The sequence below is a fragment of the Halichoeres trimaculatus genome, unplaced genomic scaffold (assembly GCF_033239565.1).
Source record: "Halichoeres trimaculatus isolate MK-OKI-2021-1 unplaced genomic scaffold, fHalTri1.1 fHalTri1_scaffold_20, whole genome shotgun sequence".
In the NCBI taxonomy this organism is placed as follows: Eukaryota; Metazoa; Chordata; class Actinopteri; order Labriformes; family Labridae; genus Halichoeres; species Halichoeres trimaculatus.
The window spans coordinates 13,538,101-13,552,196 of record NW_027437198.1 but is presented as its reverse complement, the minus strand read 5'-3'; the positions used below and the strand labels follow the sequence as shown (position 1 = coordinate 13,552,196).

At 42.5% G+C, this 14,096-nt stretch overlaps 1 protein-coding gene across 1 annotated transcript; it reads right to left on the bottom strand.

The window, feature by feature from the left end:
* Positions 1–29: 29 nt before the first annotated feature.
* On the bottom strand, positions 30–5,326 carry LOC141810166 (epithelial membrane protein 1). Its single transcript, XM_074697539.1, has 5 exons — positions 4,859–5,326; positions 3,268–3,355; positions 2,062–2,164; positions 890–1,030; positions 30–792 (listed from the first exon to the last, which is right to left on the bottom strand). The coding sequence occupies exons 2-5, from the start codon at positions 3,343–3,345 to the stop codon at positions 632–634; spliced, it is 483 nt and encodes a 160-aa protein (XP_074553640.1). The 5' UTR covers positions 3,346–3,355; positions 4,859–5,326; the 3' UTR covers positions 30–631.
* Between the last annotated feature and the right edge of the window lie 8,770 nt (positions 5,327–14,096).

The following is a 14,096-nucleotide window of genomic DNA, read 5'->3' as shown; positions in this document are numbered from 1 at the left end:
AACTTCTTCTGTTTCATTTACAGTGTTATAACTGCAGCGGCTTATTGTTAGAGAACACACAGCGAGGGTAACTTCAGGTCATGTCTGAAGACTTTAAAGTGAGTTAAACTTGGTTTAATTTGTGGCACACATGAAGTAAATCCAGAGCAGATTAATGAGAAAAAGTGGATGAAGTCCAAATAAAATATTAACAAAAACAATAACTAAAAACATAAACTCGCCCCTTTTTATCCAACACTCATATCCATATATAAATGTGCATACAAGAAAAATTAGACCACAGATTTTACTCTTCAACCTGTTCATTTGAAGCAAAGTAACTTGAGGACTTTAAAAACATCTTAATCCAGAATATTCTAAATCCTGAGATGACCTCGAGACACTTAGACCCAAACTTAGGGCTGAGATTCACTCAAATACTTCAGTGATGGATGGAGCCCGCTCACACTCACAGGGCAGACTCCATCCAACACTTCAGAGTATTTGAGAGGATGGACAGGTCTCTAATGTGCAGCTGGATTTACCCCAGCAGCTCGAATCTGATCATCCTGACAGAAAGAAACTGATTCAGCTGAGGGAGTAGATCCAGCTGAAGGTTTTAGGCCGTGTGGAGGGAAGTCTAGAGTCCATCTCACGCAGTCTTCTTACGTAGCACAAAGTAAGTGATGGAGGAGATGAACGTGAGGGCGAAGGAAATCCACGCCAGGATGTAGCAGTGACCGTACCAGCCAAACTTCTCGTCTAAGTGGAATCTGTCTGTGTAGATGGAGGCTGCAATCATGATGCAGAGGCCTGAGGGAGGAAGAGATGAGGAGGTGAGGAGGTGAAGAGAGGGAACAACAAAGGCGAGGAGAGAGGAACCCAGAAGGTTAAGAAATAATCAACTCACAGGCAAGGAACTGGAAGATGCCAGAGATGGTGAATCTCTTCCCTTTCTCCAGGGTGAAAAGCTGAGCCACGAACACGAAGATGCCGAGGATGGAGAATATACACGCCAGGATGGAGCTGGCCTGCACTGCCTGGAGGTAATCTGCAGGGGGCACCAGAGAGAGGGTAACGGGAAAGGTTTTCAGATGTCAAACTGACACACCCAGGACACACACTGCTTTCAGAAAGATCTGGTTTGAACATCTTAAATCTACATTTCTCAGCCACACAAAGCTTTGACTTTCAATCCTGATAATCCAAAAATTTAACTTATCAAATGACAAAGCTTCGGGATTCTTTTTTAATCTCTTTTTCATGGCACCGTGTGTTTGGGTAATGCTAACAGGATCAGCTCTATGAGATATGAAAGGTTTTATAATCAGGCTTAAAGAATATCTGATTAAATGATGGATTATAAATCAAGACATATGTTATAAAGAAGGCTGTAAAAAATACGTCTTAATGACACCTTCTCCATCTTCAATGGTGTTTAGATACAAAGAAGAGGTTAGTATGAAAGCTGCACATCTGAAGAGCTATTTCTAGCACCGAAATTTAAATTCCTCAAGTTTTAGTGGTGGATTGTTTAGTTGTTGTTGTTTTTTTTAAATATCTCTGCTTTATTGTTAAAAGGATGTGGGGCTTGGATGTAGGGTGAAAAGAGGGACAATAATATCTCATCCTAGGTGATACTCACAGCCTCGATGGAGCAGGTGAGTTACAGTTTCAGAGTGTTAAACTCTTTGATGGGTGTCCCATTTAGATCTGAAGCCTCTTTAGGAAAATTCAAGGATTCACACACTGTTTCTTTGCAGCGTGGCTGTGTCTAGATCCAGGGGTGTGTTCAGGGGTGGCATAGCCCCCTGATATTTAAGATCCAAACCCCTAACCTATGATTGGATCTCCAGCAGGTTGAAGGAGGATCTTAACCATAAATGTCTCCTGTCATCGGTTCAAACAGGTTTTATGAATTTTGCTCATTTCGCTTCCACTTGTTAACTTTGTCATTATAATGTTTAGCTCATAAACCCCACAAACAGCTTTATACCAACTGTATGATAGACAGGTAAATAAACGTAACATCATGAGCAGAAGAACAGCCTTATAGCATGCACACATCCCCGTCTGTCTTACCCTCTGGGTAGTGTGAGGGCAGATCTGTCAGGTTCCACACTCCATTCACCTCCACCCACCGGCCCCACACATCAGTGGAGATGGTCTCGGTCATCCACCAGGCCTGAGGAGAGACAAAATGATGCATTTAAGGTCATGCTACAACTTCAAATATTAAACACTTTTCTGAATTTAAGCATCACTCTGGGCCATTTTTGCTTGATTTTTGTGTTTCAGTGTCATTAATTTTCAGATTTTATTTTAAAGTTGTATTATTTGCCAAAGTAAAGGGCGGTTAAATGAATCAGTGCTGTAAAGGAATGGTAAGAACGTGTGTAAACTCAGCTGCAGTGAGCGTTCAGTCTGTGTCCTGCAGGTATTTAAACACAGGGGGAGGGGCCTAGGGGCTGCAGGTAACAGAAACGATGATCTGAGGCAGGAATGCACATCCGCCTGTCACCGCTACATTCCTGCCGTCTGGCTCAGGTGTGCAGCGTCAGGCAGGAATGTCACATATTCACATGAGCTCAACCTCCGCCTGTTTCTTCACACCCGGTGACACAGGGTGAGGACGTCGTGTGTCAGAGAGAAATGTGAAATATGTGAGAGTGAGCGAAGACCACCGTCGAGGAAACGGCCTGACGTGATGACGCACAGGAGACGGTCATAACTCCTGATAACTGTCATTTTTACGCTTTGACAGGGATTATGTTTACAGTGAAGTTCCTTAGGAGGCTCTGCATGACAGTCAATCTGTGCAGAGGTAAGAAGACCAAACGGTTGATACTTTATCTGACAAATGTTTCAGCATTCAACAGCTCCAGACTCTGATTTATGAGTTAGCCACGTCTGTTAGCCTTCTGCTAGGTTTTAGCTTCAAGACACTAAAAATTGTTTTAAATAGGATAAAAGCTGATTGGTAGTCGTGTTTTTGATCCTATTTTTTATGTTCATGTTTTTTTTTAATGATATCTACAGTTTTCAGAATAAAAGCAGGACGTTGTTGCCCTGTGCTAGGACTGCAAATGCCCTTTTACTGTTTGTGATGCTAACGCAGCTAAAGCAGGTATTTAATCATAAAAAGAATGTGTTGAATGCAGAAGTAGGAAAGGTAAAGGGTTGTTTTGTAAATTTGCGGGACTAAATTTATGACTTTGTTAAATTTGTGACAAGTTTAAGTTTAAAAGCTTCTCATTCTGTGCCTTCTTGCTAGTTTCCATTTCTTACATTGTCGATGGTGGCCACTAGGAGGAGGATGATGCCAATGATGTGAACGGCAAAGATGGCAGCGAGGAGGATCAGCATGATGACTGAGCTGCAGAGACACAGAGAAAACTTGTTACACCACTTTCCAGCCTTTATTATGCAGAGTGAGGAGAACGCAGGCTCATAAAGCAGGTACTCTCTCACACACACACACACACACATACACACACACATAACGAGATGAAAAAATGAAACAAAGGCTTACGCTTCCTGCTGTTTTTAGGGGAAAATAAAAAAGTGCTGTGAATGTACTGACAGCTCTGACACACACACACTGAAACATACACAGAGTGAGGCTGAAACCTGGCACACTCTCAGGGCGCGGCCTCACCACTTCTAATTACTTTGAGTTACTCTGTGAACCAACTGCAAATAGACCCACAGATAAAGTTCCAGTCACGAATCAGAGGAACACACAGAGAGGTGTTTGTGTGAAGACAGGGATCAGCTCACACACTGAACACACACACACACACTGAGGACACACAAAGAGAGAGAGAGAGCAAAGGAGGGGAAAGTCGGCGGGTAGATGAGTTTGGGCTTGTCTGACAAAAGGCGCCACTCCTTAAAATAACTGTAGAGATTAGCAGCTTTAGTTCAGCTCACACACCTGAAATCACTCACAGGGACTTTTTTCTAACACAGGACGCACAAAATCACTCTTTTCTTTTCTTTTTTTTTTTCTCTACTTTCTGCGTTATTCTTCTTCTGTGGTGCCTTTAAGTGTGGCTCCGCCCTCCTCTCAATCAGATATTTTCTTTTTTTAAAGGTTTCCGCTCTGACTGATGTTCACAGAAGGCTGCTCTGGGTGTGAACAGAGGCAGAGGAACATCTGGAATGTGCTGGTTCCCTTCACGGCAAAGGAGTGGTCAAGGGCTGGGTCCACGCACACACACACACACACACACACGCTATCACACGCAGTTGCATGCCTGCCAGCTCCCTATATTCACACGCAACCTGAACAACATTTCCTGCCACATTCAAGCTTTTCTTCTCAAAATCAAAAGCAGGGTTGAGTTTTAGCTTAGTTTGAAGTCTTTGTGACTCTTTAATGAGGAACTTCTGGGCTGGTGAAGAAATGCGTCTGCTCAGCAGTTTGTTTAATATAAAACACACTTGTGACATTCTTGCTCCTCCAAAAGCATCTGCAAACACAACGTGTCAGCTGATGCTGCTGGATGTGGAATAGTTTCCATTACGCTCAGTTAAACATGTGGCTGCGGTTTAGGAGGGAGGAAAATTAATAAGAAGAGAGTCCTCTGCCTCTTTGAAGATTAATCTAACATATATAAGAGTTTGTTTGGTCGACGGCAGCTTCACATGTCAGAGGATGCCTCACCTGGACAGTTTTAAAGCAGAGCAGCATTTACATGAAGATTTCTCACACTGCTCCTCAAATTTAACTTTTTAAATCTAATAAACAAAGAAAATAGGAATCAGACCTGCAGTGCTTTAATTCAAACATCAATCTGAAGATATTTAAAAGCAGCTGCAGAGAAAAGTGAGGGCTAAAAAAAGTTTAAGAAAAGACAAATAAAGTGTGACTTACTTAGTGACGGCTGTACGACTCTTCACGTCTAATTCCTCCCGCTCTTCAGGACGCTAATTTCAGACTCAGAGTCTAAATGCACAAACTTTAGAAACAACCCATCCGCCCACTTTGACCCAGCCCTCTTTTCCAAGACCACACCCAGACAAGCCTCTGGCTTACTGGATCACATAATCTCTTCCTCCTTTACCCTCCTCCTCCTTCCCCTCCTCTCTTTAAAACTTATTTGTCACTATTTCAACAGCTTCTGTGGGCAGTCGACTCATTTTCTCTTGCTCTGTTTGAATCCTCGCGTCTCTGTCACTCAGCTGATGGCGGTGACTCACTCCTGTTCTTAGGAGGAACTCCCAAAACACTGAGTCCACGCTGGCTGCCATGGAGACAGACCCACAGACTCACAATCACACTGTTGCTGTTGTAGATGTATAAACAAAACAGTCAGGCGTGCCCACCACACACACACACACACACAAACACACACACACACACACACACACACACACACATGCACAGAGGAGGCAGTGCTGTTATGTTTCTTCCTGATCTTTTCCCGCTTTTGTTACAGAGCTGGAGGCAGAGAGCAAGTCTGAGCCTGTGACTGAGAGGGAGTGAGAATGGAGGGAGGAAGGGAGGAGGATGGAGAGACGTGGAGATGGGTTGGTTGTGAGCTGATACTGAATCTAAACTATAATCAGCTCCTGATTACTAATATTTCTTCACATTTGTGTCATAAAAAGTTAAGTTTTTGCACACCTGAGGGTGAGGGGGACTCAGATGTAGTGTGAAAGATGGAAAGATGCAGACATTAAATCTCTTTTTTAAACAGAGAGAAACACAGATAAGCTCTGACCCTTTGGAGAGAGAAGGATAATAAAGAGCCAGAGCTCAGTGAATTTAATCAGCAGTTCTTTATCTTTGGGTTGACTGTGAGAAACTTTCTGCAGCTCTCAAATCTGCTCTACACCTCTCACTGTTCTTTTGATGCTGACGCTGTCTGCGGCTCCTGCTGCTTTGTATTTCTTCAGTTCATCTTCACATGATGATGTTTCAGGTGACTCTTACTTGGAGATTGTGCTTTGTGAATATCAACCATGATATCCTTTGAATCGGCTGGAAACATCCACGCTGAGGATGTAGTTGTCACTCTCTGGTTGCTTGCTGTAGATGCTCTTCTTCTTAACATGATGACGACATTTCCTGTGACTTCAAAGCTGGGTATGTAAAACTTGAGGACACATTTCCTCCTGTCTGCTGTATCTCTGCAGATGAAACCTTTCACACAGGGTGCTGGTGTGGCCTTGTGGTTAGATCGCCCAATCAACTCAGGCTTGAGTCCTGGCTGCAGCTTCTTACCCACGTGTCCCTCCCCTTTCTCAGCCTGTGTCTTGCTCTTTCCACTGCCCTATCCTCTCTGAATAAAAGCAGAACATGTTGAAGTTAAAGAAACCCCAAAACATCCACAACAGTATTTTTGGCTTGTTGTGTACTTGTGCTTCTTCTCTGTTTTTAATGTTGGACCAGGTATTGCCACCTACTGGTTGGGAAAGTGCAGGGGTATCGAGGATCCTTTGTTGTTAGTGTAGCATGTTTTATATGGGAGGAATAGCTCAGAGAGTTTTGTGCTAAATTAAAGAAAAAGAACATGAAAACATGTCAATTAAAACAGCAGTCAATATGAAACACAGACATAGTATTCATCTCTTTCTGCTGCCATGTTGGAAATTCTGAATTCAACCTGACTCTAGTTAAGCTGAAATGAAGAAAAAAGTTGCAGTTGAGGCCATTAGCCTCCTCGCTAACAGCTACAGAGTGCCCACTGTTGGTCAAGTTAGAAAACTTCCATCCAACTATATTCCACTGCTTATCCTGGTCCGAGTCGCTGGGGCAGCAATTTCGTCAGCGGAGACCAATAGCTTCTGTCTCAGTCACTTTCGCCAGTTCCTCTGGGGGGACATCGAGGCATTTCCAGGTCATCTGGTGTATCGTGGAATACTAAGTGCAAAAGTGGAGCAACAGATGCTAATTTTGAGTAAAAACAGTCAGCAGATTCAGCAGCACAAGCACGCCACTGTAGTTCATGGCGATCGTAACAACGGTACTGCTGTCCTGTTATATGCGCTCTCGCAAAGCAGAGTGTGACGTCATTGTTTCCACTGAAAATGCCAGCTTACTGTTTACACAGCAGCGGTGTCTGCAGTGTTTCAGAAAAATCCCACTCTGGACGCCGTTTTCAAAAGTTTGCGTTTTAGGTCGGCTGAAACGCGGTTCAGTGTAAACGCGAGGCTGAAACGCAACAAAACTTCTGCGTTTCAGCCTAAAACCGTTGTCATGTAAACAGCCCCATAATCTCTCCATCGTGTCCTTGGTCTACCTGGTGTCTCCTCCCAGATGGACATGCCTGAAACACATCCCCAGGGAGGCATCCTCACAATGTGCTGATACTGAAATGATCTGTTTAGACTGAAATCCTGTTTTGAAACAGGCTGTAAACATGTTTATTTCTGCTGTAAAGATCGGCTTTTTTGAATGGCTGTGTATGTGGTTTCTGCTGTTTTTACAGACAGCCTCTAGTGGACACTCTGGGAACTGCAGGTTTTAACACTTACACATTACTTCTGCTGGCTGGAAGTCCCTGCTTTATTAAAACGAAATCAGTCTGTGAAGCAGAAAGATGGTGTCCGCTGTTAAAATGGTTGTTAGCAGACTGGGTGTAGTTTCTGTATTGCTCTGTGTCAGGGCGCTGTAGTAGCAGAGTTTCCTAAAATAAATGCATGATTAAGTTCTTCGTCATGTTCTCAGGGGAGAGACACTCAAACCTTGGGACTGTTTGAAACGGAAGAAGAAAGCTGCTCTCTTTCTCTCTCCCTCGTTCTTGGGGTCTGACTCACCCTCATTGTTTCACTTCTGCTGATCAGCGACACGGTCGTGAATGTTTCCACTGAGTCAAAGCCTTGGCCTGAGGAGCAGACCACATGGGTTAGATTAGAGAGAGGGAGCCTCTTTTATCAGATATCTGACATCATAAAGACATAACAGCACATCACAACATTTGCTCATTTGTCTCCACGCTCGCTGTGGTCGGATTCCTGCGGCGGCGCTCTGACATAAACTTGAGCTGCAAATGTCAGAGTCTGACCGTGCCTAATGCTCCTAAAAGTTCTCCTTCACAGAATCAGACACAGGTTTTAAGAGCCCTGTCCTCAGAAAACTGGAGCAAAGGGCAGAGACTTACATCAGGCTGACATACAGAGTCTCTGCATCTGAACATTTACGAGGTGGTTTGATTTTAAAGCTCAGAGTTTAGGCGAGGACAGCTGCTGAGGAGAAACCATAAATAACACCAGAAAAACTCCTCTGAAGCTCAGCAATTAGAGGAGAAAAACTAGTTTAGACCTCACAGACTGATGGCTCTAACCTGTAGAGAGAACATTAAAATAGTTGAAGTCACAAAACAGCTGCAGGGGAAAAGTCTGTGGATTCAGGTCTGAAGTCTCTGTCAGTCTGGGAGGAAGACTCTCTCCTGTCCATTGATTCAGGGTCCAGGAGGGCAGACAGTCTCAGTCAGGGTTGTGGTTGAGTCAGTGGATCAGAGTCCTTATCAGGTCTTGAATATTTGGGGTGTAGGTCTGATTGTGTGAGTCATGTCCCTGTTCACAAAGAAGTCACGTTTGGCTCTCATAGTTAGTGCCCGACTGTGTAGAAAACATATTTCATGCCATTTACTACCCTTAGATTCTGACTGATCCTCTCTGAGAGTTCTGAGATCTGATGTCAAAGCGCTGTGCAGTGAGTGTAAATGTGCATCACCCTTGTTGATTCTACTTTGGTAAAGTGTCTGCATGTGAATGAACTCAGAAATACCTGCAACAGCACTTTGATTCAGGTTTGGCTCTCCATTCGAGCCACTTAGGATGCTTGCACTACCATTAGTTTGCAAACAAATCAGCATGATAGCTCACATTTCACTTTGTTTTCTGCACAAATCCTGGACTTATGTCTTTTTTTTAAAGATCCTGTAACACAGGTTACTCTTCTCCTACTGCGTTTGCTACACTGCAAAAAACTGAAATCTTATCAAGTGTTTTTTTTTTTTTTTTTTTAAGTAAAAAATGTCTTATTATACTCGATATGAGCCACTTTCAATTTATCAATCCAGGAAAATGTCTTGTTTCAAGTTATCAGAGTACAAAAATGAGGTTTGAATTGCTTGTAACCAGTAAAAAAATCTGCCAATGGAACAAGAAAAAAATTGCTTGAAAATTTCCTTGAGACTAGAACAATGTCTCAATACAAGTAACTTTTCTCTTGTTCCATTGGCAGATTTTTTTACTGGTTACGAGCAATTCAGACCTCATTTTTGTCCGTAAATATCTTTAAACAAGACATTTTTCTGAATGGATCATGTGAATTTGGCTCATATTGCGTCTAAAAAGGAATTTTCTATTGAAAATAAGACAAAAACACTTGATAAGATTTCAGTTTTTGCAGTGTGTGAAATCTTTTGAAGCACAACTCATTTTGTATGACTCCTCTTTGTGCATTTTTGCAGAATGTCCAGTGAACCCACGTACAGGTAAACATACGTGTAAACCTGGCATGAAATTGGCTCATAGATCAAAAGATTCCTATCAGCAGGAACAGGATGCAAACTTAGAAACAGATTCATCAACACAAATGTTTTATATCGAGTGTGTTGCAAATGAAGAAGTTTGACATGTGGACTCTAACCTACAGGGAGGACTGAAGGCTGCTGGAGCAGACTCTGCTAATTAGACACTCATTGTTTACCTGCAGATTCTTTGGTCCCATGTTTATTTCAGAGTGTTTTTTTCTATCCTTAGACTTGTCTAAATTCAAGTTTGTGTTTAGTCAACTGGCGGAGAAGTTGTGAACAAGGTTATAATAGTTAACTAAAATGAAACTAAAAACAAAAACTAAAATTTAAGATACATTGCAGTTAACTCAAACTAATAAAAACTAGAAAAGAAAGGAAAAACGATATGTAAACTAAAACTGTATCTTGTGTTCACAAAACTTACTGAAACTAACTTAAATGAAAGACAAAATTCCCTTAGTTATAGTTTTTGACAATATTAATAGCCTTTAGGATTTAAATTAATCCGACACATTTTCCCAACCAATTTTAGACAGTTTTCGGCAGTTGTCAGTGCTGTACAGCACCATCATAGCGACGTACTGGGACATACTTGTTTACTGCACTGACTGGCTGTGCGCTGTGCTGCGACGAAACGTAGTGGAGCAATGAATCAGAGCATCTGTAATAGTTTAATTTCATGTGAGTCTAACTTTAATTATATTTGAGTCTGCCTTTATCGTTACAGAGTCTAAGTTTCTAATTTTTAAAGCTCGTATATTATATATATCATTATATTGATTTATATAATTTATGTTTATATTTTTAATACTAAGTTTATATTATTTTTTGTGTTGAAGGCAGCAGCCAACATTTCAGTATCAGCATTAACTGAGCAGTGAGCACTATGTTGGACTTGAAAATGAACAGTATTACAAAATATTTACTCTAAACTTTTTGAATCCTTCACCTGTTTAATAAGGTATGAATAAACTGAAACTAAACTAAAACTAAACTAAAACTTAACTAAATCTAAACTAAAACTTAACTAAAACTAAGCCTTGCCGCAAAAATCAAAACTAAATAAAAACTAGAATGCCTGCTCTAAAACTAATTAAAACTAAACTGTAATGGGAAAAAAAAATGTCAAAACGAACTAATACTAAACTATAATGACAAATCCAAAACTATTATAACCTTGGTTGAATGATAATAAGGAAACAGATGCAACAAAAATGGGTGCATACGAGGTCACCGCAAGGTAAATGCTCCAGACCTTCAGAGGGGGGGTGGTTAGAGGTATGAGCTGGTCAGCAGGTGGAGTGGGTTGTTAAATTCCTAAACTATCTGTCACCCATTGCTCCTTTTTTTTTTAAACAATCTGTAAATCAAGCTTTCCTGTCACCACAAACAGGCGTCTCTGTTTGTAAACAAACTCACTGATATGAAGATTGTCCACTTATATTACTGATCTGATTGTGCCTGATTCTAAAGTTTTGAACCAGTTCAGGTGTTTGATTTTAAATTGTTGCATCCACAGAGATTTGTTTTGAATAAGCAGGCTACAACTTTTGTGTTATCACCAGAAAGAAAGGAAGAGTGAATAAGTCTCCCTGACGGTTAAATACTTCAGCTATTTATCATCTGAGTGACATGAAACCCTGACAACACAACATGTTTCTGCAGGACGGGGGAGTTCCTCTTACTCATCCTACTCTTCCCCCTTATCCTCATCACAACGCTTACATCTGATCACTGAACCGTATCGAAGTGTGACTCACTGAGCGAGAGAGATGTTCCTCCTGCGATGGAGGAGTTTGGTTTGAGGATGACTTAGGATGTTTAAATAAGGATGAATTATTTAAAGCCATAAACTTCAAATTATGAGTGTACTTTCTACTGTCATGCAGGACAAACACAAACAGACAGAGACAGACAGAAATACTCAGGGTGGGGACTCTGAGGTCACTTGTTTGCTTCTGCTGTGTCTTAAAACACACAGATACAACAACAGCAGCAGTCTGAGTCAGAGCTTCACCAGGACACCTGGTCAGTGTCACGTCAGGCGGTGTCTTCAGGTGGATAATAACAGGCTCCAGGTTAATTCACCTGCAAACACATTGGCTGTGGAAGCTGCAGGGCCAGCTCGTGTGGCTGCAGTCTGCTCGGGTCAGCGTGCACATGCAGACATTCACACTGGGGCTGCACAGTTTGGATCTCAGAGCATCAAGTTATCTGATGCAAAAACAGGATTGAGAGTCCCTGCACTTAATGCATAAAAGTCTCTTTAATAAGATATTTGTTAATATGAATAAGAACAATTCTGCAGGATCATTCCAAAGTCGTACCTTGTGCCTCAGGTGTGAAATAGTCTAAATTGTGCAGCTGCCTATACTGCAATAGGCTCAGGGTTGTCGAATGTGTCTGTTCTGAGACTGTTTACACAACAGTTTTAGGGTGAGATGCAAAAGTATTGTTGTGTTTCAGCAACACGCGAACAGTGTTTTAGCCGACCTAAAACACAAACTTTTGAAATTGGCCACCAGAGTGGAATTTTCCTGAAACACTGTTTCTGTCGATGGCGTTTTCAGTGGAAACGCTGACGTCACACTCTGCTCCACTTTACATACGACAGTATAAATACCATTGTTATGATTGTCGCGGACTACCATGTTGGGCTTGTGCTGCTCAATCGGCTAAATCTGCTGACTGTCTTTCAACAGAATGTGCATCTGTTGCTCCACTTCTACACGTAAGCCACGTTTCCACCAAGCGGTCTGGTTCAGTTCAGTGTGGTTTGGCATGATTTGGTACAGTTAAGCCTGATCCAGTTTGCATTTCCACAGCAAACTGTGCCCTCTCCTGGTAGGCCGCGTGTAAGCTGGATGCCGAAAGCCACAGCTGCTAAACAATAGCGTGACGCCGTAGCAGCGTGACACAGTTTACCCCGCTAACAAATCCAACGAAGAAGAAAAACGCAACACAGTATACAAAGAGCACAGATGGAAGACATGCAGAATTTTGTTCTCTCTGTGATTGGCATGTAGCTCTTTGATACAAAGTGCAATCAAGCTTTGTTTCAGAGAAGACTGTGTGCTGACAGGAGAAATGCAGCAGCTGTCGGGGTAAGATACGATTTTTTTGATCAATCAACGGTCTGAAGTGTTGTTGCTCCACCTTCCGAGAGCGGATCCGTTCAGTCTGGCACCCATATGGAAGGGTCCCAAAAAGTAGCCTGGCTCGTCTTGGTTATTTGGGGTTCTGTCCCGGGATAAGTCATTGGAAAAGCCACAAAATGCACACTGTACCGAGACGAACTGAACCGGTCTGCTTGGTGGAAACGCAGCTTTAGTATTCACCAATACACCAGATGATCGGCCCAACTTAAGTGGAGATGGAACGGTATACCACCAACTGCAGGCCTGGCATGCTTATCACAGGGCTTTCAGTGCCTAAGTGTTTCTGTGTAAATGCAGATTTTTTTTCACTGCGTTTTAGCGTTTTCGGATGAACCATTGTGTATAGAGGCCTCAGGCTCTGATATTATTGACATCATTTTTACAATACATTTTCTGATCTTTACTCAGCGCCCCTTATCTTTCTCGGTATTTGGCTTCTCTGAGGATTGATGATCCATCCACATTATGTGCTGGAAAGAGGTCACATGATGGACTCAAACCCAGAGCATTCTGTTTCAGGGTGCACGACCTGACAACGAGGCCAAACTGGCTCCTCAACAGACTCAATCTATGGCTTAGAAAGTACTGTGCTTGAACGCCGCTGTCTTGGGAATCAACCTTTTTTTATATTAAAACACGCGGGCTGCATGAAGAAAAACTCATCCCTGTTCCGCTTTGTCATCTAGAAATCCGTCATTTCCCAGTAAGTGCGCTTGTGTCAATAAGTAATGGAGGCGGAGCTTCAAAATGAGCGCCAAGCTTATGTTTGAATATCAATAATGTCAAAGAAGCCCCGCCTTGACACAGAATAACATGAGGCCATCCTTTCACGTCCAACTGCCTGAACATCAGACGCCACACCTCGATTTTGCTCCCATCAGAGGAGTCCCACCCAAATCCCTGTGGGAAAGAATGTTAACCTGCAAAATTTTGCAACCGCACAACGGAAAAAGAAAAGAGGTTTACGAAATCATTAATTGTGCGACCATACAAATCTGTCATACACAGAAATGGATCTCTGATACCCCTCATGAGTGTGTGCATGCAGCATGTGCATGTCAGGACATAAAAACAACAACACAGTGATACAAGAGCAACCACAACGGCTTAGTGACACAATCTGAACATGATATGAGTGAGCGCAGAAAAACACCACAGAGGAGCAGAGTGAGCAGGGAATGTGGGGGAACCTGCTCCTGTTCTGGGCGTGTCCACCCCACCTTACAGGTGAGGTAAGCCCAGGTTTGTAGCGTACAGTGTGCTGTGCAACAACACTCCTTCCTCGCTGAGACCAGAAAGCACGTCTGTGGTGAAAATCTGACATTCTTGAAGTTTGAGTTATGCAAGATTTGAGTTTTTTCGAAAGGAAATGCCGTGAGTCATACTATCATCTCTCACATCGAAGGCTCATGTTTGACACACCAACATCTACTGCCCAGGAGGCGGGGCAGGAGCTGAGCTGCGA